This window comes from Myotis brandtii, unplaced genomic scaffold, assembly GCF_000412655.1.
Source record: "Myotis brandtii unplaced genomic scaffold, ASM41265v1 scaffold486, whole genome shotgun sequence".
NCBI lineage: Eukaryota > Metazoa > Chordata > Mammalia > Chiroptera > Vespertilionidae > Myotis > Myotis brandtii.
In genome coordinates this window covers 1337366-1362109 of record NW_005368569.1, presented here as the reverse complement: position 1 = coordinate 1362109, position 24744 = coordinate 1337366, and the positions used below count along the sequence as shown (strand labels likewise).

Below are 24744 nucleotides of genomic sequence, written 5' to 3'. Positions count from 1 at the left end.
GGGGGGGGGGGGGGGGGGTTATAAAGAAGACTAGACCCATGGGGTGCACATTAGGCATGAGCTCCCCAAGTAAAGGTTACTCTGTGATCCGCGTCCCCATGGGCAGAATGCCAGTAAAGCTATCTGAGCAGCTATGGGTATGAGGAATAGATGAGAGACATAAGAAAAGCGGAAGAGAAGGGAGGCAGTCAGTTGCAGGCTTACTGTGCTGTGGCCTTTTACCATGATGAAGCCCTGCTTGATTTGGCTGACATCCACGGGCCAGGTGCTGTGGTTGGAACGGAGCATGTCCAGGTTCCACACCTCAGCCTGGAGGGTAGAGAGAGGTGAGTGTTCAGCCCATGTCCACACCATGACTGCTCTATCCACCCCCTCTCCCTATGCCCAGCCTCCTCACCCTGTCCTCATGCAACAGGGCCACCATTGGGCTGCCCTCCTCACAGCAGTCTTCACTCTCCTCGGGAATGAAGGGGCACCAGATGATCCTACGGAAGTGGTTCAGTGGCGTACCCTCTGGCTGCCGGATATGGACCAAAATCTCTTCTCTAAGTGGGGTGTTAAGGATTAGACAAGTGGATGATGAGTGTGTCTGGCATCCCCAGCTCTGCCCACCTTTTTTCAGCCCCCCATTCCATCCCAAGGAAAGGATACTGAATTTTGCCATTAACCAGAGCCAAGTGCCACACGAACAGGTTTCCTGCCTCATCTAGGCAGGCCAACTGCGGGGAGTTGACGTGTGCGAAGGCCAGGTCAGCCACACTGCCTGTGAAGCCCTTGAGCAGGGTCCGCTCCGAAGTGCTGACACTGATCACCCGCACCATCGCTGAGCCATTGTTGGCAGCTGGAATCAGGACAGGGGTTGGCCATAAGTGAGTGTCTAGGCCCAGGCAGCAGCAGAGAAGCTCTGCCCTTGCCCGCCTCAGTGTTACCACCAATCTCAAGCTTGGTTTTCCCACTTGGCTCCCCAAGGCCTGGCAGAGACAAGACTTCCATTGTATCCCTAACATCTGAGTGGGCTGAGTGGCCTTACACTGAATCTGCATCTCTGGAGCTTCCAGCAGAACACCTCCCTCCTCTTCCTTGACCCAACTCACCCCGAATGGCATAGGCCAAGAAGGAGTTGGACACAGCGATCAGGTTGCCATAGTAGTATTTCTGCTCCCAGTCATACTTGGCGACAGGCTGGATTTTCACCTGAGAACCAAGGGTGAGGAAGGTCGTAGAAGCTAAGGGCTGGGGCAGCTTTCCCAGAGCTTAGGTGCTCCCCAGCATCCCTGCGGACAGCAGAGGCTGCATGTGCAAGCCCAGCCACCCAATCACAACTCCTGGGGCCAGATTCCCAGAGACTTGGTAGCCAACCCTGGCTTCCTAAGACTGGGGCATACTACCTGTTAAGGTGGTCCCCATAGGAACTGGCAGCATGAGAGTGGAGAGGAAGAGACTGTGCCCCATCCACCATACATGCCACAACATCCTAGTACCTTGTTGCTCCCCCGTGCCTTGCTCGAGATGCTGGAGTCACTGCTGGCCACAATTTCCACCTCCTTGGCCAAAATCCCAATGCAGGTAGAGCTGTCATCTCCTGAGAGGCAGCTGCGGGGAGGAGTGCACAAGCTTGACTCTTGTTTACCCCAAGTTTCACTAGGCAGGGTTGGAATGTGGAGAGGATACAGCTACCATGGGGAAGGTGTCCAATCCCAGGTGCACAGCTCTGGTCCACTGATCCCCAGACCGGTAGCTCACCTCCCTCCTTGGGAATGTTAAATCAGGCACCTAAACTTTAGATCCAGGCCAAGCCCTTGAGCTTGTCCTCACCCCTCATCCTAGGGCAAGCTCCATGTGGTTAAGTGCTCCAACCCAGGACGTCTAGTGTGGGAGCAGCAGAGGCTGCTAGCCCTTCTCCCCCCCGCCTCTCATGCCTTTAGCTAACAGACACTCCAAAGACACCATCACCACCACTATTATCTCCCAGGTACTCACATGACCTGCTTCTCCTGCAGGTTAATGGATGGCTTGGACCGGAGACCAGGCTTGTTTGCTGAAGTAGCATCCCCTGAGCAGAGGGGGTCTGGGACCAGGAGCCCATTGAGGTCACCATTGTAGGTGTTAGGTGGCCGCTGGCTCTCTGCACTGGGGCCTGAGGACAGGTAGGACCACTATCATGAGGTTGTTTCACCTGCCTACTGGCCTCTCTTCCTGCAGAGCCTCCCTCCAGAACCATCAGGTACTCAGGAACACTCAACTGAGATATGTCTATGGGAAGGAAGGCCCTTTGTTCATCTCTCATTCCATAACACTTAAGGTGAACCCAATGTATACCAGGACCAAGGATGAGCATGAGGCTCTTCTACTTGGGAGCGGGATGCAAGCCATCAAGGATCCTCTAAGGCAGCGGTTCTCAACCTGTGGGTCGCGACCCCTTTGGCGGTTGAACGACCCTTTCACAGGGGTCGCCTAAGACCATCCTGCATATCAGATATTTACATTACGATTCATAACAGTAGCAACATTACAGTTATGAAGTAGCAACGAAAATAATTTTATGGTTGGGTCACAAAATGAGGAACTGTATTTAAAGGGCCAGAAGGTTGAGAACCACTGCTAAGGCCAATTAATACTCAGGCCCGAGTATGTCAACACAGAGGGACTATGTGTGCGTGAGGGAGGACATGGGAAGGGTCAGGACAGATTTCATAGAAGAGTTGCCATCAGAGCCAGTGTAGCTAGAACACACAAACATGGGAAGGATAAAGGGAAAACAAGGCTCCTAAGGAATCAGGTATGAGGGTGAGGTGCTTAGATTCTCCCTGTGGCGATGAGAGCCACAAGAGTTTTTAAAGGGAAGGTGACATGGTCAGCACTGGCCAGAGGGCTCATTGCTCTAAGGCAGTACGTAGAATAGTTGAGAATCTGGGTGAGAGATACCAGGGCCTAGACGGAGGTAGTGGCAGGGGTTGGAGAAGAAAGGATGGGCTCCTAAGGCATGGAAGGGGAGTGATAAGATGTGGAAGTATGGAAGAAAGGAGCCTGCCCCACAGAGAAATGGCTTAGAAGAAGCTACCCTGGGCAAGTAAACTCAGGATGAATGAACATGAAGAGCTGGACAAAGAAGAGAGACACTATGGGGTAGTGTGTTGAGTCAGGAAAGACAGCATTTTAGTTGTTTGCCATTCACTGAGTTTCAAGCACCCTCCTAGACTCTGACACCACTCCAAAACTCCCAGGTGGCAAGGAGACTAGGGTTCCACATTCTGGATCACATCAAGTTTCTAGGCACAAAAAAGTCTGGGGTCTGATATGGTCCTCCAATGAGAGGAGACAAGCCAGAGCTCCTTGGCAAACAGGAGAATCAAGCATCAATCAATAAACAAGGAGTTCAGAAAAAAAGTCTCCAGGCCACTTCACTTGGATCAGAGCCACTTGAGCTGCTCAGGGGTAAGCTGACCACTCTCCCTCCCAAAAAGGCTATCATGAGGACAAACAAACTGCACAAGATTGGCCATGCCAGGCTCTACCAAACCTGCGTGGAGTTTAGTCTACCTAGCAGCTGAGGAGCATGAAAGGCCCAAGCCAAGCTCATGAGTAAAGGGAGCACACTCCAGGCCTGGTGCAAAGGGCTCAGTGGTTCCAGGCAGCAGATGGATTTTCTCAGGAAATAGGGGGTAGTTAACCCCACCCAGCGTGAGCACCAGTGCCTGCTGCAGTAGCAGCCAGTCTGGGCCTCCCAGCAGGTTTAAGAACAGGGTCTGAGGGCCCTCGCTGGTTTGGCTCAGTGGATAGAGCATCCGCCTGTGGACTGAATGGTCCCTGGTTCGATTCCGGTCAAAGGCACATGTTCAGGTTGCAGGCTCAATCCCCAGTAGGGGATGTGCAGGAAGCAGCCCATCAATGACTCTCTCTCATCTTTGATGTTTCTATCTCTCTCTCTGAAATCAATTTAAATAAATAAATAATAATAATCATAATAATAATAAAGAACAGGGTCTGAGGAAACACCAGTTCTCAACTCTGGACACTGCACACCTAAACCACCATCAACAGCTGGTCTTTCAACCACTACAACTTCACAGGTCGCTGAACCTGCCAGGAAACTTCGGTACCTTCACACATGCTGTTTCCTTTTTTGTGAATGCCTTCCTGACTACTAAACTGTTCATACTACAAAACCTAAACATTGTCTCCTTTCTCAGACCTGTTCTCAGGCACTCTCCGGTCCCTACCCCACCCACCCTGTACCCATCAACATACCCAAACACTCCTCTCTTTCAACAGCATTATGTTACACCTTCCTTAGACCCCCGAGGGCAAAAGCAGCTCTGAAGTATCACTGCAAGCCCAAATAAAGTTTAAAAGAAAGGAAAGGAACCAGGGCTTGCGGATGTTTGTAGCCTAATTCAATCAGAGCCATGCAGTCTGTGATTTGCCTTAATCCCAGAGAGGACACAGAATTGGGAGCGGCCACTTTTCCTCCAGAAAAGTTTCAGAGAGCATGCCTAAAGTCTCTATTTTAGAGGAAAGGGCAAGTTGCAGAGGGGATCCACAGCTCCGCAGCACAGCGCCCAGGTCTCGACACAGAACTCAGCGTACAGAGCACGGACTAGGCCTCAGAACTACGGCAAAAGGGTTGGGCACTCAGATCAGTACCAGCAACACTAGAGGCTTTGGGGCCAGGAAACCAAGGGGGCCCCGCGGCTTAAGAGAAGGAGCTTCACCTCACCTTCAGCCGAGACGCTGAAGGACGAGGCAAAAGGGCCCGGCGCTGGGGTGGGGAGGGATCGCCCCGGGGTCTGCGCCCTTCTGGGAACATGCTTAGGAGTTTACCGCTCTAACCATCGTCTGCCCTCAACCAGCCGGGAGGGTGCAGAGCCGGTCCGGAGGGGCCTGCAGGCCCTGAGGGCGAGCCTGGCTCGAGCCGCCCCTCTGCCCCTCGGCGAGGGCCCACCCCCGCTGTCTTGGCTCACCTCCCGCGGGCCGGTCCAGCTTGAGAATGTCCCGTAGGTGCTGCGTGGCGTCCTCTATGTCGATGCTCGCGCAGGAGGCCATAGGCCCAGCCACAAGCGCCCTGTACGCGCCGCGTTCGTTTCGCTGCCGCCACGCACCAGCCGAACACAGTCGCGCAGGGACCAGATGCGGAACGCCGGTCACTACAATGGGTCCACCCGCACAAACCGCGGCCCGCACCAAGCCCCTGAAACCCTCCAATCCCACCAACCGCCTCCACTTCCGGCCCGCCGAGCCTCGGCTCCCGGAATCTGCACGGACTGGAGAAGAAAGGTTCCGGGCTGAGAGCGGACGCCTCACTCCTTCAGAAGCCGTCTCCCTCCGCTATCCCCCACAAGTGCCAGCGGGGGCCAGAGTTTTTCGCAGGGTTGAGGCAGAAGCCCTACTAGCCTCAGAATATCCCGCCGGGTCCATGCCCACTCCCAAGGCATGGACTCATGATGGGCCTAGGACCGGGTCAACTCTGCCACTCAGGCTGTAGTCAGACCTCTCCAACAAGAAGCTGAATTAGCTGGGGCCTCGCTTTCCTCTTTAGGAAATGAGGGGACCCAGGATGTCAAAAGGTCCAGGAATTGCAAGATCAGGATAGCCCCACCAAAAACATCACATTGTTCCCTAATAGCCCTCCAGCACCCCATTGCCCAACCTAGTACCCTCAGGCAGGAAGAAAGAAACCAGTTTACAAAGACCTCTTTATTGCAGACATTTCAGGCACAGGTACATGGAATAAGCTGTATTGCAGATTTTATACAAGGTGGTTTAAGAGGCAAGCACCTACCTCTCCCCCACCCCTCAAATACATAGCCTAGATACGAGTTCCACTGAAATCTCCTGATACTCTCCTCTCAAACAGCACACCATCCAGTTTGTGCCCAGTATAGCCAGGCAACATCTGGGCATCTGGATAAGTCCTTGGCCTCCATTCAGTAAAGGGAAAGTAAGGGAAAGGGGGGGGGGGGGGGTACATGTCAGGCATAGCTGTGGTGCCCTCACCAATCCTAAAACCCCTAACAGGGCACCAGCCCAAGTCCTGGGTTTGGTTCTAGCCTGTGATTGCTACCTTGCCACCAGGTCTCAGGGCTAGATTTGCCATGGGCAAGGCGCCTTTGTCTCCAAAACTGAGGAGCATAATCTGCCCCAATAGCTAAGGGATTTGAAGACAGTGAGAAGCTGTGTGTGAGGAAGGGAATAGGCCTAAAGATGCCTTGCAGAAAGGTCTGAAAGGTGAGAAATCCTAGAGCACAAATCCCTCACTCAGATTGCCTTCTTTCATAGCTCTAAGTCTATACTTCAACCAACCAGGCCTGTATCTATAGGCACTTGCCTTTGAGCAATGTGGTACACGATCTGAACTGTACCACATTGCTCGAAGCAGGTAGTATAGGATTTGAACTGCCCTGTTCTTGGCTTGGGGACACCCTGTGTGATCCTAACCCTTCTGGGGATAAAATAGGCCCCTCTCCCTCAAACTTTTGCTCAGAGGGTCTGAACCTGATGGGCCATTTTTGCCAAGGCGTCTCCATGTTGTAGGATTCTGAGTCACCTGTCCTGTTACTAGAGCCCTGACCCTAACCAGTGTAGAGGTCACAGGAGGTATCAGAACTGACTGCAGAGGCTTCAGTGCAAGGGAAACTTCAGGCCAGGCGTGAGCTCTCCCTGTCTGCAGCTCACTGTCCCAAGACCAGGTGGGTTGTTGGGAAGGGCAACACTATGCCCTGGGCTTCTGACAGAAACTAGCTGGGGATGCTGCTTCAGCAGTTTTCTCCTTGCAGTAGGTATTGCTAAGTTGGGGTAGAGACGTGAGAGTGAGACATGAGACAGCCAATGGGGCAGGGTAGTTATAGATGCCCAGCCAACTATTAAACTAATTAAAACAATTTGAACTGTTAAGAAAATTTTTGTGGTTTTATTGTATCATGAGGCATTGAAACATCTGAACAAATCAATATCTGGACGGTGAGGCAGCTGCTTTCTCCTTCACTTCTTTGGGTTACTAGAGCAACTTGTTAGTAGATTTAAAAAAAAAAAAAAAAAAGACAACCTTTTGCATTACTTAAGTCTTTCCAAGGCATGCGCTGGTACAACACAAACTTCTCCTGTCAGATGTAACTAGTCTAGCGTCCAAACATCATGCACAATACCTAGGTAGCAGCAGCGCACTGCGCCCACTCCCACCTCGGTCCTGCTCATTTGTGTATGATATTTGGAGCATCTGGAGGAGTGTGAATAGTATCTGGAAGAGGAGGGAGGAGGAAACAGCATGAGTGCCTGGCTGGGAGGAGGTCAGCCGAAGTTGTGCAGGGCAAGCCTGAACATGTCATTGGTGCAAACCCAAGCATCGTTGATGTTCTTCAATAGGAACATCTGGTGGAACCCCATGATGGGGTCTTCATCGGCCTGTAAGGAGAGATAAATAATTCAGTAAGGGGGCCATGTAGAGACAAGGAATACTCGCGAATGAGAATTGCTTCAATGTATGAAACACTGCACTGAACACATAAAGGCTTATATATGGCAGCTCACACTGCTATTTGCACTTAAACTGCAGAACAATTCACCAATTAGCTACTGCAAAAGTACAGAGAACACACTTGCCTCTAAGCCCATGACTCTGGGCACAAGTGACCAACCTGAAAGACTTATACAGCGCTCACCTCCTAAATTTATATTATCTATAAACTAAACACTCTTAGTGCCAAGAGGTATAGGGGCAAGAGGGATAGGAGCAGGATGAGGCTGTGGTGCCAAGCCACTGGGCCTTCATACTACCCCTTCATGAACGGATTGCATTAGTTAATCCAATCAGGAGAAGCAACTGCTAATGATGACTGTGGCCACATACATGAGAAAAGGTTCAAAACTGAGTTCACACTGCTATGATCACAGCTCTTTAGGGGAAAAACACAAAGCACCGCCATCAGTGATCTGTTGAAAACAGAAAAGAGACCTCCAGCTAAACTGCAGACCAGGATGAGGTAGGAGCTCAGCTAATTACTAATCAGTGCTGTCTCTAACATCACTGGTTTTTCTGGGAATTATCCGCAAGGAAGCAAATCAGTCTTTTGATGGCTTAGAGATGGACAGAAACAGAAGAACCTGAAACCATGTAGGAAAGGGCACTGCTTACGGAGCCCAGCCTGGGAAAGTGGACACTGGGCCGCCTGGACCTCCTAAGGCAGTGGTTCTCAACCTTCCTAATGCCGCGACCCTTTAATACAGTTCCTCATGTTGTGGTGACCCCCAATTTCATTGTTACAAATTGAACATAATTAAAGCATAGTGATTAATCACAAAAACAATATGTAATTATATATGTGTTTTCCGATGGTCTTAGGCGACCCCTGTGAAAGGGTCGTTCGACCCCCAAAAAGGTCGCAACCCACAGGTTGAGAACCGCTGTCCTAAGGGTCTGTTTTTTATAAATATATTTTTAGTGACTTTTATATATTTTAAAAATATTTTTTATTGATTTTTTTTTTTTTTACAGAAAGGGAGAGGGATACATCCCCTACTGGGTACATGCTCTAGACCGGAATCGAACCTGGGACCCTTCAGTCTGCAGGCTTACGCTCTATCCACTGAGCCAAACTGGTTAGGGCAACTTTTATTTTTTGAGAGAGAGCCGGAAGGTACAGGGAGAGATAAAAACATCAGTAAGAGATCAACTGCCTCCTGCACGCCCCCTACTGGGGATCAAGCCTGCAACCTGGGTATGTACCCTGACCTGGAATCAAACCCCGTGACCTCTTGGTGCACAGGATGTCGCTCAACTAACTGAGCCACACCAGCTGGGCCCAAGGACCTATTTGAGCATAGAGTCTGGGCAGGGCATCTTGGACAGGCAGGAAAAACTGATGGGGAAGTCCAGACCAGAAGTCAGGTGAGTCCACCGCAGAGCCTTGGGAACCCCTCCCTCAACCCTTGTATAGACACTCTGGCTAGCTTAGGGAGAGGGACTGTTATTCTGAGCCGCATCATGACATAGTCCTAGGACACTGGGACTTTGTCAAGGTTGTTCCGCTTTGGGAAGGAAGAGAGGCTTTTTAGAAACCAAGAATCTGGCTTCAGTTTGCTCAAGCACAAGAGGTAGGAGATTCTGGGAGAGTTCTTGGGGTGGAGGTGCTGAGGGGCCACAGGAAGATTTTGAAGATGACAGTCTTAAGGAGAAGGGGAAAATGTAGAGATGCAGGAGTTTCCAAAACCTGCTTTGCTCAGCAGGTAGAGGAGTCAGCAGCCAGCTCTGGGAGTGGCAGCATGGACTCCAATAGGGGACTGCTACTTGGCACCCAGCTTGCCGGTCCAGGGTCTATTGCCTACAGAAGGCCCACCTACACCTTGGGGTAATATGAAGGCCCAGTGGATTGGCACCACAGCCTCATCCTGCTCCTATACCTCTTGTCCCTTTTCCAAAAAGGCTCTAAATCAGTGCTGTCCACTAGAACTTTCTGCAATAACAGAAATGTTCTATGTCTGTTGTCCAATAGGCAGCCATAGTGACTGAGTACTTGAAATATGGCTAGTGTAACTGAGGAACTACATCTTATTTAATGTAATTAATTAATTAATGTAATTTTAAAATGACCACATGTGGCCCTGGCTGGTGTAGCTCAGTTGGTTGGGCATCCTTCTTGTACCGAAAGGTTGATGGTTCAATTTCCTGTCAGGGCATGTGCTTTGGTTGTGGGGAACATGGGGGGGGGGGGGGGGGGGGAGATCAAAGTTTTGCTCTCACATAAATCTCTCTCTCTCCTCCCCCTTTCTCTCTTTCTAAAAATCAATAAAATGTCTTTAAATTAAAAAAAAATTACCACACGTGGCTGGTTGCTGTTATATTGAACAGCACAACTCTAGACAGTCACTCTGTCTGGGTGTCCCTTGATAAGCAGATCACATCACAGGGAAGGCAGGAGCGGGGGAATCTCCTCTGCCCGCCCACTTCTCCCTAGCAGCACTGTTACCTTAAGCTGGCCCACAACCATGCTGAGGATGCAGCTATCTGGCGTGGGCTGGTGGTCCTGTGCCGTGATGCTGTGCTGGATTTTCTGGAACGGAAGGCTCTGCAAGAGAAAGGGTGGGTAGTGAGCTGGGGCCAGCAGGGAAGGAGATGCCTGCAGCCAGCCCCACCCTGGCTCTTACTTACAGACAACTTCTCCACAATGGCAGCTTTCCCCTGGAATTGCTGTCCTTCCCACGTAAGGCATGATGCGTCAATCTGAAAACCAGAAAACCTGAGGTCAGGGTCTCAGAGCACCAAAAGTATCTCTGAGGTCCTGAAAAGACCCTAAAAGTAAATCTTTTTGGGGGAATGAGTTCACGCCTCAGTTTCCCTGCCTGTAACAAAGGAAACTGAGGATAGCTTCTAAACTTTACACTACTACTAACTTTAATTATACCCCATCATCCCAGAGCTCAGGCTCTAAAAACTAACAAAATATAAACTTATTAAACTAGCCCATTTTGAGGTTTTTATTCAAGTCATTTGACCTCTTATATACATGAACCCCAGGTTAACCATATATGGACAAAGCTCAGCCAAAAGCCATCCTACTGTGCGGTCAATCAGCACCAGTCCCAGAGAAATCATAAAAAATAATTTGAAAACATTTTATGTTTATCACCATCTATAGAGCTTAGGCTGAGTTCCACTGAGGCCCTTTCCATGGGAGCTCCCACGTGGTCAAGGAGAGATGGACATTGACAAGGCCTCCCAAGGCAACCCACTAGCTTTGCCCCTCCCTTCCAGATCTTCCCTGCCACTGCCTTCAGGGGCAGAACTCAAAATGCCTTTGCTATTTACCAGCTGTGACATTACACAAGTTACTTATTTTTCCAAGTCTCAGTTTCCTGATTTTCAAAGGGGACCATATGCTGAGGATTATATAAAATGACATGCATAAAGTGTACTTTTAGGACTTTGCTAACTCTCTTTTCTGGGTCAGGCATCCTTCAATTGAAGCTAAGAAGTAACGAGGCACCCTGACAAGGTAGCTCAGTTGGTTAGAGGTCATCCCAATACACCAAGGTTGGGAATTTGATCTTTGGTCAAAGTACATACAAGAATAAACCAATGAACAACAACCAAAAAAAAGTAAAAAAAAAAGGAATCAATCAACGAGTACATAAATAAGTGGAACAACAAATCAATATTTATCTCTCTCCCTTCCTCCCGCACTCTCTCAAATCAATAAAGATTATTTAGCCCTAACCTGTTTGGCTCAGTGGATAGAGCCTCAGCCTGCGGACTGAAGGGTCCCAGGTTCGATTCCGGTTAAGGGCATGTACCTTGGTTGCGGGCACATCCCCAGTAGGGGGCATGCAGGAAGCAGCTGATTGATGTTTCTCTCTCATCGATGTTTCTAGCTCTCTATCTCTCTCCCTTCCTCTCTATAAAAAGTTAATAAAACATATTTAAAAAATAAATAAATAAAGAAGCAACAAGGCAAAGATCCCAAAGTCAAACTAGTTCAAGCTTTTTATTTAAATTCTTGATCTATGATGATGACAATCAAATAATACTTGTGCTGGATTTGGTCCTCCACTGGTGAGAGCCCTTTCTTTTCTCCAAAATTTCTGAATGAACCCTGACTCTTTGGAGGGAAAGACAGGAGTCTGCCACAGTCCAGTCAGGCTCTGAGGCTATGCTGGATGACTCCTATCACTCTTATCCTGGGCAGACCTGCTAGGCAAGGCCTGATCAATCATATTTCTTTGACCAAGTCTTGGGAAGGTCAAATACAAGTAGCTCTTGGTATATGTGATCTCCATTAAAATAGCAGCAAACAATGCCTGCGCAGAAGGGTTTCTCAAAGGACATACTAGTCTCTCTGGGTTAACCCATTTGTTTCCCACGAGCATTCAGGCACTTTTGGTCTCCAAAAGGAAGCCAGACCTGGGGCCTCCAGAACACAGCTTTGCACTGACGACGCTCATGGCTGCTACTTCCAGAAGGCACCGTGAGCCCTAGCCTCTGTCTGCTGCCACCTGCTCTAGAACACTGGCACTTCCAGAACCATGGATGGCCAGCCTAGAACACCCTGCCCAGGGTACCAGAATGCTTACTTTGTGGAACATGACAGAAGGGAATGTGTAAACCAGGTAGCTGGACCAGACTTCAGGCCCATGTCCCATGGGGAGCTCAGAAGGGTGCAGCCAAATCCAATGAGGGCTTCCAGAATTTGTGACCTGGACAAAGTGGCCAAACACACCTGAACTAATCCCCTGGGGTCACCTTTCTAGAGCTGAGACTTACGTAAATTGCACCTAGTTGGGTTCTGTCGTTATCAAATAACTGGTAGTAATGTTGAATGAAGCTGGATCCAATCTGCTCCCAAATTGGCTTGTCTCCCATTCTGGAGCGTCACCCAGCCTCGTTGAAACCTGCAAGACCAGCAAGACAGGGAGGAAAGCGTTGGTACTGCCGGACCAGGATGTAGCCAGCTGCTGTCTCTTCACTGACCCCCAACCCTCCCTGGCCTCCTCGAGCAAGACATCCTTTGCTGATTTGTTCACACAGGGAACATGGAGAGGCCCCAGCGAACTAGTAGGAGACCTCTCCCAGTACAGACCAGTGTTGGGAGCCCAGAGGTGGACCAGACTCAGCCTCTCCTTTGTGGAGCTCTGGTTGATGAGACAGAGAGGTGCCAGGGTCGTGGAGCACCCGGGATGGGTACTGAAGGGGGAGCCAGGACAAAGGAAGGTCAGAACAGGTACTTCAATGCCCAATAAGGGGATGGATCTTTAGGGAGGAGCTAAGCAGTCTCCCCATAGCTTTTCATTTAATCCTCTCAACAACCTGCAAGGCAAAAGTTAGTGCTCTTCTTCCCACTTTGCAGGCCAGCAACTATAGATTTCTGTGTGAAAAGTGTCTTCTAGTACAGCCCTCAGGTTCCCTCCTTGTCCTGCTGGGACTCAGCCCTCGGTGCCTGAACATTGCCCCAGTGCTTTACTGGCAGGTGGAGGAAGACCCAGTGAGATGGAAGGAAGATGGCTCTTCAAGGCCCCACTTGCTACAAAAACAGCAAAAGACTCGCCTTAGTCTTAAAGGGGGCAATTTACATCTTCGAGGCCAGGTAATGCCTGGCCCTTTCTGGGGCATTTCTTCATTGATGGGGGTGACCCCTGCCTACTTCAGAGATAGGGACGAGTTCAGGGGAGCACAAAGTAATAGATGAGGGATGTGGGGAGGGGAAATGGAAGCTATGTGGGGGAAACATTTCATCTCTTCAAATCTCCCATCCCTCAGCACTCCCTCCGTTAGGAAGGGGCTGTCCCTCTCTAATTTCTGAGGGGAAGAGGAAGCACCCTCCCAGCTATAGACACCACGCCTCCAGGGTGTTAGATGAGAGAATCACTCTGGCTTTGTTAGGCCCCTCCTGGGTAAGGAGGTCCACATCTCACGGCAGGATCCCATGACAGCAGACCCATGTGTTGTTCCATAGTGGTCTGATTTTAGAGGAGCCAGCCCCTCTCTCCTGATAACACGACTCTAAACCAAAGCAGTGAGAAGGTGGGTTCAACCCTGGCAGACAACCATTAATAGTGGTAGGAGGTGATGCAAGTCACTACCTTTCTTAGGGCCTTAGCCTCTTCCTCCTCCTCCTCCAATAAAATGAAGGTGGAACCCAGTGGTTGTGAAGCCTCATTAAAGGAACCTGGTCAAGCCTTCAGCTCAGTGTGGTAAGTGCTAAGTCACTCCAGTCCCTGTGACCTCACCTAAGGCCAAAGGAGCCAGTGAAGAGGGACAGTGTAGAGGGACAGTAGTTTATCCTCAATCCAGCCAATCTTCTAGCCTGTGACCAACACTCCAGCCAATGAGGAGCCAGGAAGCTGAGCCAGCTTTATTTTAGGTCCCCTAGGAGGTGGTGGCACTAAAAATAGCAGCTCAGTGGTGGGATGACTAAGAAATGTCCAGGAAAGTCTAAAAAAAGCAGAGGAGAGAACTTGTACCGGGCCACGCCTGTTACACAGGAACACAAGGTATGTCCCAGTTCACACTCTGCCAAGAAACAAATCAACAAGTAGGAAAAGCGTAGGACCAAGAGCTAGTCTCAGCTGTGTTGTCTTGGTCACATTTCCAAGGGGTACTTACACACAAACTGGGGATTACTTGAGGCAAGGCACAGCCCTCCATATCTCTGCCCCTTCTATCCTAGTATTCACTGTGCTTAGCTCACTCACTGCAGCCCAACCCCACTACACCTTACCCGCGAGATGACATCCCCAGCCCCTGAGAGCTCTGGGGCAGCGGGATAGGTGAAGGAATGGATGAGGGCCATCTCTCCTGCCCTTAGCAAGGCTGGTCAGCCCTAAGGGAAGGTCTCGGAGAAAGAATATGCTAATCAGAATAAACAGCATAAGCAAATGTCTGGGGAAAGGAAAAGAGATAAGGGCAGGAAACTGGGAAGGCAGAGATGGAAGGTGAGAAGAAGGTTAGAAGATGATCCAAAGACAAAAAAAGTGCTGACATTGTGGGTCAGTGAGGCAGAGGAAGTGTGTCAGTGTTTTTTTCTCTTCTCAATATTGTTCTTAGTGATGTGATAATTTGCTATACAAAAACTACTTGGCACAAGTAGTGGTGGAGTGAAGAGGGTGGAGTAAAGGGACAGAAGAGTCCTTCGGTCTGGTGGGGCAAGGCAAGAAAGAGGGAACTCTCCTGAGGAACAAGACAGCTCAGGGTTTTCCAGAAAGTGTTAGAAGAAACCTTCAAAACTATGTGGATTGAGGCCTTTGCTTTAAAAATGGCAAGCAGGGCCCTAGCTGGTTTGCATCAGTGGATAGAGTGTCGGCCTACAGACTGAAGGGTCCTGGGTTCGATTCCAGTCAAGGGCGCATGCCCAGGCTGCAGGCTCAGTCCCCGGTGGGGGGGGGTGTGCAGGAGGCAGCTGATCAATGATTCTCTCTCATCATTGATGTTTCTATATATATCTCTCTTCCTCTCTGAAATCAATAAAAATATGTTTTTAAAAAATGGCAAGCAGGGCTCCTGATGCCAATACCAATGTCATTCAAGGTCTGCTTGACCATGACTTATTTATTTCCATGTAATGGCCACAATAGCCATGTGGTCAGAGTTCACTGTCAATTGGCTTAACAGGTCAGAAAACAGGTTCATTGATGTGTGGAGTCCTGTTCCAAGTTCATCCAGTACAACTGTGCTGACACTGGGTCCTCTGGTCAAGGCTAATGCTTTTATAAAAATACATATTTTTATTGATTTCAGAGAGAAAGGGAGGGGGAGAGAGATAGAAACATCAATGATGAGAGAGAACCATTGATCAGCCGCCCCTTGCACACCCACAAGCTTGGCATATCCCCGACTAGGAATCGAACCAGTGACCTCTCGATTCCTGGGTCTAAGCTCAACCACTGAGCCACACCCAGCTGGGCAAGGTCAGTGCCTTTCTTTCTGCTCCTTTGCATCCTGAGCTCTAAACAACAAAGCTGGCCATGTCCCTCCCCTATAGCACCACCCTAGCCTTTGAATTAAAGGCTAAACCCCCAAGCAACACAGGTGGCCAGCCACACCTGTCTTTGCCTCTCCAACCATTCTTTCCTACCTCAATCCAGCTCCACACACAAATACACCAGAACTCACCAAGTGCCTGCCCATCATGTTGTCTTCCCTCCCCTCATCTGCCTGGTCAGTCTCTGCTCTTCCTTAAAGTCACTATTCAGATCTCCACATATTTAGGGACAGACTCCTTCCCAGACTCCAATGTTGAGCTCCAACTCCATGGGCAAACCCATGGCAACACACCGAGGACAGCTCAGGGTTTTCCAGAAAGTGTGAGAAGAAACCTTCAAAGCTATGTGGAGCCCAGCCAGTGTTGCTCAGTGGTTGAGTGTCGACCAATGAACCAGCAGGTCATGGGTTCGATTCCCAGTCAGGGCACACGACCAAGTTTCAGCCTCGATCCCCAATGTGGGACTTGTAGAAAGCAGCCAATCAATAATTCTCTTTCATCATTGATGTTTCTATCTCCCTCTCCCTCTCACTTCCTCTCTAAAATCAATAAAAATATATTATAGCCCTAGCCAGTTTGGCTCAGTGGACAGAGCATCGGCCTACGGACTGAAGGATCCCAGGTTCAATTCCGGCTAAGGGCACATGCCTGGGTTGCGGGCTTGATCCCCAGTAGGGGGTGTACAGGAGGCAGCCAATCAATGATTCTCTCTCATCACTGATGTTTCTATCTCTCTCTTCCTCTCTCTTACTCTCTGAAATCAATAAAGAAATATATTTTTAAAAAATGTTAATATATCTATCTATCTATCTATCTATCTAGATAGATAATTATTTAAAAAAACACAATTATGTGGATTGAGGCCTTTGATTTAAAAATGCCAAGCAGGCTCCTGAGCTAAACACTCCTCCACCTAAATACTAGGCTGTGAGGGTTCCAGAAAGGTTCTTACTGCACCCCCAACCTCCCTATACAGAGCATGGCCCAGCAAATTACAGGACTTATAGTTTCTGATTCTAAACCTCCCACAAAGTTTTCAACTCACGGCCAGGAGACAGCATTCCTAAACCCAGAAAAAGAAGCAGGGCGCAGAGCTTCCCTCCCATCTCCATGAAACACAGGGGAGGGGTCTGGGCCAGGCAGGGAGGATGTTCGCCAGGATGGTCAGTAAGCCCTAAACCTTGTTTCTAATACAGTTATTGAAGAAAGAACAGCCTGGAAAGAAACAAAATGCCAAGGCCTAGAGGCAGCCTCACATCAGATAGGGACTGACCTTCATGACGGCTTCTCCTACAGCTCTTTCAAGAGGGCCGCTGACCACGCCAATAGTCCGCAGGCTGACCGAGGCCAGGCTCCTCAAGGAACAGAAATGACCTCAATGACCTCTTGCCCACTGAGCATCATCCTTCACTGACTGTTAGGTCTCTGTGGGTGCAAAGACCCTCTAAGAATGTCTCAAAAACTGTGACCTCTCCCAATAAATCTGCACAGCGGCAGGATGCCCCAGCCTTCTCAATAATTTCAGGTTGTTTACACTCCCTGAGGTTCAATCATAGACCCCAAGCTAAAACCACTGGCTCAGGGGATCCCTTTAGGCAACAGAAAAACTTCATTTTTATCCTCAAATTCTGAGTCAGTATTTCCAAGGACAAAACTTGAAATAGCAGTGCCCAACTGGTAACATCTCATTTTCACTAATGGGTATTAGGTATAGAAATGTGCTTAGGGCTTTACATGCACTTATCCCTAATACCCTGAGTCAACACCCATGTTAGAGATGAGCAAAATGAGGCTCAATGAGATTAGCTAACTGTAACTTGCTCAAGATCACTAACCTAACAGATGGTAGAACTGGATGGACTCGAGAGGCAGGACTCCCAGCAACAACTGCTCTGAAGATAAAAATGAATAGCACATAGGGCTGAAGCCCCCCTCTCTGACCTTGGCTTTCTCAGACAGGTTGTGGGCCTGAAGCAGGACTTCTGCCTCCAAAGGCGCCAGGCAGATTTCCACACTAAACAATAGGTGTTTTCATAGATGATCTGTTTTCCCAAATCTTCAAAATCACAACCCTGTTCTACCCTCTCAGCAAAGCAGAGAGATCATGGCCAAGCTGAACGTGGGGCAGGAATGATGGGGAAGAGGACGTCACTACTAGTAACTCCAGACTGATACACAGAAAGATGCTCCCATGTTTGAGGGCCCACTACTGAGGCCTGCAAAGAATGCCAGCAGATGTGCTGAGCTCACAGCGAGGTCCTGGAACTCGAGACCAATGGCAGCCATGACTCACGCCTACTTTCTGCCAAGCCCTAAACAGACCTGAAGCACACAGGCTGGGAAGGACTCCTACAACAGGTGGGAGTCAACCTTGGTTTAAACATGTAGAACCAGGAGCACAGCCGTGAATTACAGGGGGAGAGGGGAAATGCAGTGTACTGCACCAGAGAGGAAGACACTGCAGGGTGCCTGTTCTTCAGTTCTGGAATAAGCTGCCCCTCTGATTTCATGGTGAGGGGTGCCGTGTGTCCTGTCCTCTGGCCCTCCACTGACAAAGTCTGAACCACTTATCCTGCGATGGGTGACCTGCCCTCCTGGCTGTCCAACCTTGTCTCCTGCCACTGACACCTCCCCTTCCCCGCACCCTTCATTTACAGCCTCTTGGTATTCTCTTGTTTCTGGAACATACTAAGCCCGTTCTCACCCTACGGGTTTGCAACTGTTGATCTTTCTACCTGGATCACTCTTCTCTTCCCTAAATCTTTATGTGCCTGGCTCCTTGTCACCTATGTGTCAGCTCAAATGTCACTTCTTCATAGATACCTACCCTGACCACGCAGCCAAAAATAGCTGCCCTGGTACTCATTTCACCATCCTGTGTTATTTCCTTAGAACTTGTCACTGCACTTATATACAGAGTGGGGCAAAAGTAGATCTCCATTTGTTTGTATGGAAAATAATACAAGAATAAACTTTCACATACTCACAACTGTAAACCTATTTTTGCCTCACCCTGTATTTGCTTATGTTCTGTGTCCCTGAACAGGGCATCTCTATTCCCATGGTGCCTGGCTTGGCCCTCAAAAACTATTTAAGTCTGTGAATGTGTAGGAGGCGGGGCTGAGGCCAGCCCTTCTCTGGAGGAGTAGTTCTGGGCAAACCCTGCTCAATTTAAGTGGCCAAGTAACCCACTTCCCCTCCACCTACGTTTTCTGTCCTAGTTGTCAGGCGTGTGGCAAGTGGGGCTTGGCCCCAACCCTTTGTCTGAGGCGTGTGGCAAGTGAGGCTTAGCCCCAACTCCCTCTTCTCACTCCCAAGTTCCTGGTCAGTCACCTGAAAGACAGCTGTGGTTAAACAGCAGGCACACAACCCCATGCTCAAAGGCCTGGCCTCTAGCCTGCTCCTCCTCCTCCTCCTCTCCCTCATTGTGTTGCCTCATCAATAACTGTGGGATGTTAGGGGTAATCAACTGAGGATATAAAGCAGGACTCTGCGCTAAAGAGTCACTGTCAGGTCCCAGGTGAACACTAGGTCAAGCTAAGAAGCCTTGACCTAGGACTGCCAACTGCCTTGTCACCACTCTCCTGCCTGAAGTCTAGAAATTAGCCAAGGTCTGATGCCCTAATGCAGTGATGGAGAACCTTTTGAGCTCGGCGTGTCAGCATTTTGAAAAACCCTAACTTAACTCTGGTGCCGTGTCACATATAGAAATTTTTTTATATTTGCAACCATAGTAAAACAAAGACTTATATTTTTGATATTTATTTTATATATTTAAATGCCATTCAACAAAGAAAAATCAACCAAAAAAATGAGTTCGCATGTCACCTCTGACACGCGTGTCATAGGTTCGCCATCACTGCCCTAATGGCTGGCCAGGACAAAACCCATTTTAGAACAGACCCCCCTCCCCCGAGATCTAGGTGTCCCCAGCACCGATGGCCTTTTCCTCTTCTGCCTAGAGGGAGGGCTCCTTTGGGTTGCCCTGACTAACCCAGAAGCTGAATCTGAGACCTGCATTCTGATCTCTGCTCTGCACTTACTCAGTCCCTGAGTAGCTTCCCATTTCCCAGGAGGCTCAGAGATCTCTGGAACCCCTGACCCAGCCAGCTCCCACTTATGAACTTGCTGGTTAGGTACACATGAACTTGGATCCCCCAGTGTGGATTAAAGCACCTAAGTGACCACCCCCATCGTCTGCCACCACCCTAGGACTGAGATAAGCAGGGTAATAAAGGGATGGACGTAGAGTCCCCAGGATGGTGGAGGGAATGCCTCCTGTTAGCCAAACCATTGTGTGTTTCATTGTTGAGCCTCACAAGCCTATAGAGCTGGTATGGTTATCATCGCTCTGCAGATGAGGAAACCAAGAGGTTAAGAACAAATTCAAGGCTGCACAAGACCACTGGCATAGCCAGCATTAAAATGTCCACAAAATTGCCCTAACTGGTTTGGCTCAATGGATAGAGCATCAGCCTGCGGACTGAAGGGTCCCAGGTTCAATTCCAGTCAAGGGCATGTACCTTGGTTGCGGCCACATCCCCAGTAGAGGGTATGCAGGAGGCGGCTGTTCGATGTTACTCTCTCATCGATGTTTCTAATTCTCTATCCCTCTCCCTTCCTCTCTGTAAAAAATCAATAAAATATATTTTAAAAATAAATAAAAATAAAAATAAAATGTCCACAAAATTGGCCTAGACTGGAACAGCTGAAAGCCAACGTTAAATAACAAAAAGCATATACGTCCTCTGAAATCAGCAAGCTCCACGGCCCTCAGGACAGAAAGCCGCTGAGTGCATGCTTAGCTGGTCAAAGCAGGTTTACATCATAGGAAGAAGTGAGAACTTCCATTCTCCTGGGCCTGAAACTACCTCTGCAAGTGGAACCAATGTCTCTGTACACAGACAAGCTTCCAGGGCCAGCAGTTTCTGTCCTGGTGAGATCCAGTAGCTCCGATGGCCTATCTGAACCTTTAAGGAACAAGCATTCCAGAATTCCCCCAGTTTACTGAGGCAAACAGCCCTCAATTCCCAGGCACCTTGGAAACATTCCTCTCCTGAAAGGGGTTCTCCTTCTCCAGGTAGGCCCTTCTCCAGACTAGAGCTTAGGGAATCGGCACCAAGCAGATACCAGCAACAAATAAGGAATAAGGCCCAGGGCAGTCACAGGAAGTTCTCCTTCAGCCAGCGATGGGAGCCCTGGGGCCAGGGAGCATAGCTACCCCTGACCCTCTTGCATCCCTTTTCCCTGGCCACTAAGACACTTCCCTAGTCACAGCCAGACCGGAACAAAGGATTCTTTCGAGGAAGACACATTCCAGCTGATAGGGTGAGAAGAGGGAAGGTGCCCACACACAGAACTGATGGTCAGGGTGCTGACCAGAATATCACAAAGGCCTGGAAGTTATTCCAGTGATAACCCACACTCTGCTGTCTCCCTCAGGGAGGGAGTCAAGAATTCCTGCCACATATGGTCAAAGCAAGAGAATCACAGAATCTCAATGCTGGGGAAGGGGTAGCCAACTCAAATTCAATTCAAAACACAAGCATCCTCAAATGGCCCACTAGAAAATATTAACTTAAGGAGGGGAAAAAGCCCATAAAGAGGTTCAGCTCAACCCCAGCCATAGAAATCCTGCCCAACTTTTTGGATCCACCCCTCTCTCTCCAAAAGAACTATTCCCTTTCATCCTGGGAGGGTGCCTCTGTGTCTCACTTAGGGAAGAGGTCCTGATAGGTACCATTCCAGGAACATTGGGCATTTTAATAAAAGTGACCTTAAGAGAATCTCAGTGAAAGGGGCAGGAGCCACAAACCCAGACTCCAGGCAGGGAATAACAGGAAGGCCACAGAGCACAAAAAGCTGGTGAAACTCCCAGGCACTGGTAGACTACCAGCAGAGTTCTGAGGGATTAAGAGCAGGTTGTAGAAGACAGCAGGTAGATTCAACAGCCACAGCCTAAGGGACCCCAGACCTTCCTGGGCCCACCATTTGGAGGTATACCTTGCTCTGTGTACTGAAAGATTGGACTCACTAACAACCTTTCCTCTTTAGTGCTCTAATCATTCAGAAGCCCCCTCTTCTGTGCAGGGCCAAGAGCCCCTGTAGGTCCCTTCAATTTAGTCCTCAGCACAAAACAGCAACATTATACCCTTTCACCAGGACTGGACAGGATTCATTTTTCTACCTCCAGCCTCAGCCCAGAGCCTGACACACAGAAAGGGCCCAAAGAATGGTTGCTGCGCCAGAGCCGGTTTGGCTCAGTGGATAGAGAGTCGGCCTGTGGACTCAGGGATCCCGGGTTCGGTTCCGGTCAAGGGCATGTGCCTTCGTTGTGGGCACATCCCCGGTGGGAGGCTTGCAGGGGGCAGCTGATCGATGTTTCTCTCTCATCGATGTTTCTGGCTCTCTGTCCCTCTCCCTTCCTCTCTGTGAAAAATCAATAAAATATATTTTAAAAAAAAGAATGGTTGGTGAATAAAACTGATCATTGGTGAGAAAGGAGAAAAAAATAATTTCAAGGAAGATACTAATGCCTCAGTAAGGAAATCCTAGAATTTTTTAATATAAGGTGCCTTCCAGTTCTAAGATTTGAGAATTCTCTATCTCTTAAATCATTCACACCATCCCAACCCACCAACTATAAAGACTACAGGATAAAGTGAGACATGGCTCAGAGTGGAGAGGAAGGCTCCACGCCACCCAGGAACCTAGTTTTGAGCTGATTCAGAACCCAGTCATCCTCACACCATGCTCCCATGCTTATGTAGACATATCCCAAATGCACTGTGCCAGGCCTCTTTCCAAATCAGACAAAAGATGCAGCTCAGTGGGAGTCGCCCAGTGGTTGAGCATGGGTTTGATTCAGTCAAGGCACATGCCCAGGTTGCGGCTTGATCCCCAGTAGGTGGTGTGCAGGAGGCAACGAATTGATGATTCTCATCATTGCTGTTTCTATCTCCCTCTCCCTTCCACTCTCTGAAATAAGAAGAAAAAAAAAAAAGAATAGAAGATGCAGAATGATTCTGGAGAACCTCAGGGTTCTTCTCTTATCTCTGAGACCCAGATGGCTTGCCAAGTTCCAGAAAGGTCAAGGGCTTCTGGGGGATCAAGATGCCTAGCAATAGTGTGCTGACTCCAGACACATAAGTTATAGGGAACTTCTAGAACAGCGGTTCTCAACCTGTGGGTCGCGACCCCTTTGGGGGTCGAACGACCCTCTCACAGGGGTTGCCTAAGACCATCCTGCATATCAAATATTTACATTATGATTCATAACAGTAGCAAAATTACAGTTATGAAGTAGCAACGAAAATAATTTTATGGTTGGGGGTCATAACATGAGGAACTGTATTTAAAGGGCCAGAAGGTTGAGAACCACTGTTCTAGAAGGACTAGAATGAGAGGGAGGGGCCTGAATTCCTATTTCCATGCAACTCTGGAGAAGAACAGTATCTTTTTAACCTTGTAGAAAATTCTTGTGATCAAGCCACCCAGGCCTTCAAAATGTGCAAAACTAACCCATAGCCTCAAGCCCAGCTCACCTGAAACTTGTGTCCTAGAAAGAACTAATCCAGACAATGTAGAGCAAGCATGTCAAACTCACAGCTGGCGGGCTTTGACATGCTTGATGTAGAGAGTCGTGAAATAACTGCTTTTAGCACTAAGAGATTCCACCACATTGATCCTATGTGTGTCCTGTGGGTAGTCCCTCCATTGCCCACATCCACTGGCAAAGCAGGCCTCTTCTGAGCCTGCTGAATAAACCTGACTTTCCTGTGCTCATGTGCTAGGAGGTCGACTGGGAAGATTGAGTTCAGAGAGAAGTCTAACCCTTGCCTGTCCTCCCTAACCAGGGAGAATGACTAGATAGAGCAATTCAACTGCAGGAAACTTCCAAGGCTAAAGCCCAATGACCCAGAAAAAAATCACTTGTAAGGGGGGAAAGTCCAGTGATGGAGACTTTCTGTCTGGTCCATGGGCCTAACTCAACTCTTCTAAGAGAATTGTGGCCCAAAAGCCACACTTCCGATCAGAGGAATGAAGGCTAGACAAGTTGTGTCTTCCCAAAATCCCATAGTCTTCTCTGGACAGGTCCCTTATATAACCACTCAGTCAGAAGTACCTTTACAAAGCCTGAGGTCTACTCAATGGCTAGATGCTCCGCTTCTCCCAGAACTCAAGGGGTCACTGGAGCCCATCAAGGGTGATTTCCTAAAGCCCAACCAATTTACTGCCTGCTCACAAATCAATCCAGCAGTTGGGAAGTGAGAACGCAAGTGAGGGAAATCTGGCTTCCTGAAGCTTTCAGCTCTAGGTCCGCTACCCAAGCTTCAGAAGGCCTCACAGAGTCTGTATCTGAGCCCCGCAGCCCAAATGTGATTCACCCCCAATGCTGCTTCCAGTCCAGTGTCTTGTTTGGCACTGGGTTCATGGACCTTAGGCCTGGATTCTACTTCCTCCTTCTTTGAATTCCACCTTATCACCGCCATTCTTATGGAATCCTCCTCCTCTGTGGGAGGAGGGCACATAACTCTGGGAGGGGCAGGTATAACGATTAGGCTGTGCTGAGGAGGTCTAATAATGTGCTGGAGGCTCAGACATCCAACCTCACCTCCTTGGCTCCCTTCCTCCACTAACCCGGCTGGCCAACCCACCACAGCTGGAACTTGGTCACTGAGAGAGAGAAGGGCGGGGGCTGAGCCATCCAGCCTGGACCTGCCGCATCCCATCAGGCCAGATCTCCCTAGGCTGGTCGGGGGTGAAGTCCCACGTGCAACCCGCTCCAACTCCAGGTTACTTGACTCTCCCCTCCACGCGGGAGAACTTACGGATGAGTTCCAGCGTTGGGAGGGGGGTTAGGCTTCGTGCACCCCCAGCGGGCTTGTAGACAAGCATCCTATATCCCAGCCAGGCTACGGTCGGGAACAGAGTACGAGTCCTAAGCCCGGGCTGCAGCAGACGGGCGCCCTTACCCAAAGCTGACTCCGGAGTGGGCTGGAGAACGAACGCTTGCCCATCCCCGGATCCTTCGCAGGTGGGTAGCAGGACGTGGGGCTGGGGTCGACCCACTGGCCAGCCTGCAGAACTTGCGGGACTCGGGCAGGCCGGGTTAGGCCAGACGGGGCGGAGCCCGGAGAGCCCCATCTGAATGGTCTGGACAAGAGAAAAAGACCTCATCCTAGCGCAGTCCGGTGCTCCCGCCATGTGCACGGCACCGCCTGGAGAGAAGCCTGGCTGTCTCTGTGTTTCCCCCAGCCGCCGCCTCAGAGGACCGGCG

General features: G+C 49.5%; 2 protein-coding genes across 4 annotated transcripts in view; both read right to left on the bottom strand.

Annotated features, from left to right (window-relative positions):
• Positions 1-5267, bottom strand: part of EDC4 (enhancer of mRNA decapping 4) — an 11649-nt gene extending 6382 nt beyond the window's left edge. The window contains exons 1-7 of one of the 2 annotated variants that reach the window (XM_005876417.2): positions 4962-5267; positions 1981-2137; positions 1482-1593; positions 1095-1194; positions 652-841; positions 398-545; positions 205-309 (exon numbers count right to left, since the gene is read on the bottom strand). In XM_005876417.2, the coding sequence (XP_005876479.1) occupies positions 205-309; positions 398-545; positions 652-841; positions 1095-1194; positions 1482-1593; positions 1981-2137; positions 4962-5043 (894 nt within the window). In that variant the 5' untranslated portion in view covers positions 5044-5267. The remainder of the gene's footprint in view (positions 1-204; positions 310-397; positions 546-651; positions 842-1094; positions 1195-1481; positions 1594-1980; positions 2138-4961) is intronic. The other variant, XM_005876418.2, reaches the window with a different exon arrangement.
• A 412-nt stretch (positions 5268-5679) lies between these two features.
• The window catches only part of NUTF2 (nuclear transport factor 2), a 19534-nt gene continuing 469 nt past the window's right edge, over positions 5680-24744 (bottom strand). The window contains exons 1-5 of one of the 2 annotated variants that reach the window (XM_014547842.1): positions 24440-24597; positions 12251-12378; positions 10142-10213; positions 9960-10058; positions 5680-7398 (exon numbers count right to left, since the gene is read on the bottom strand). In XM_014547842.1, coding sequence (XP_014403328.1) covers positions 7285-7398; positions 9960-10058; positions 10142-10213; positions 12251-12349 — 384 coding nt within the window. In that variant the 5' untranslated portion in view covers positions 12350-12378; positions 24440-24597 and the 3' untranslated portion in view covers positions 5680-7284. Of the gene's footprint in view, positions 7399-9959; positions 10059-10141; positions 10214-12250; positions 12379-24439; positions 24598-24744 lie in introns of those variants that run through there. The other variant, XM_005876416.2, reaches the window with a different exon arrangement.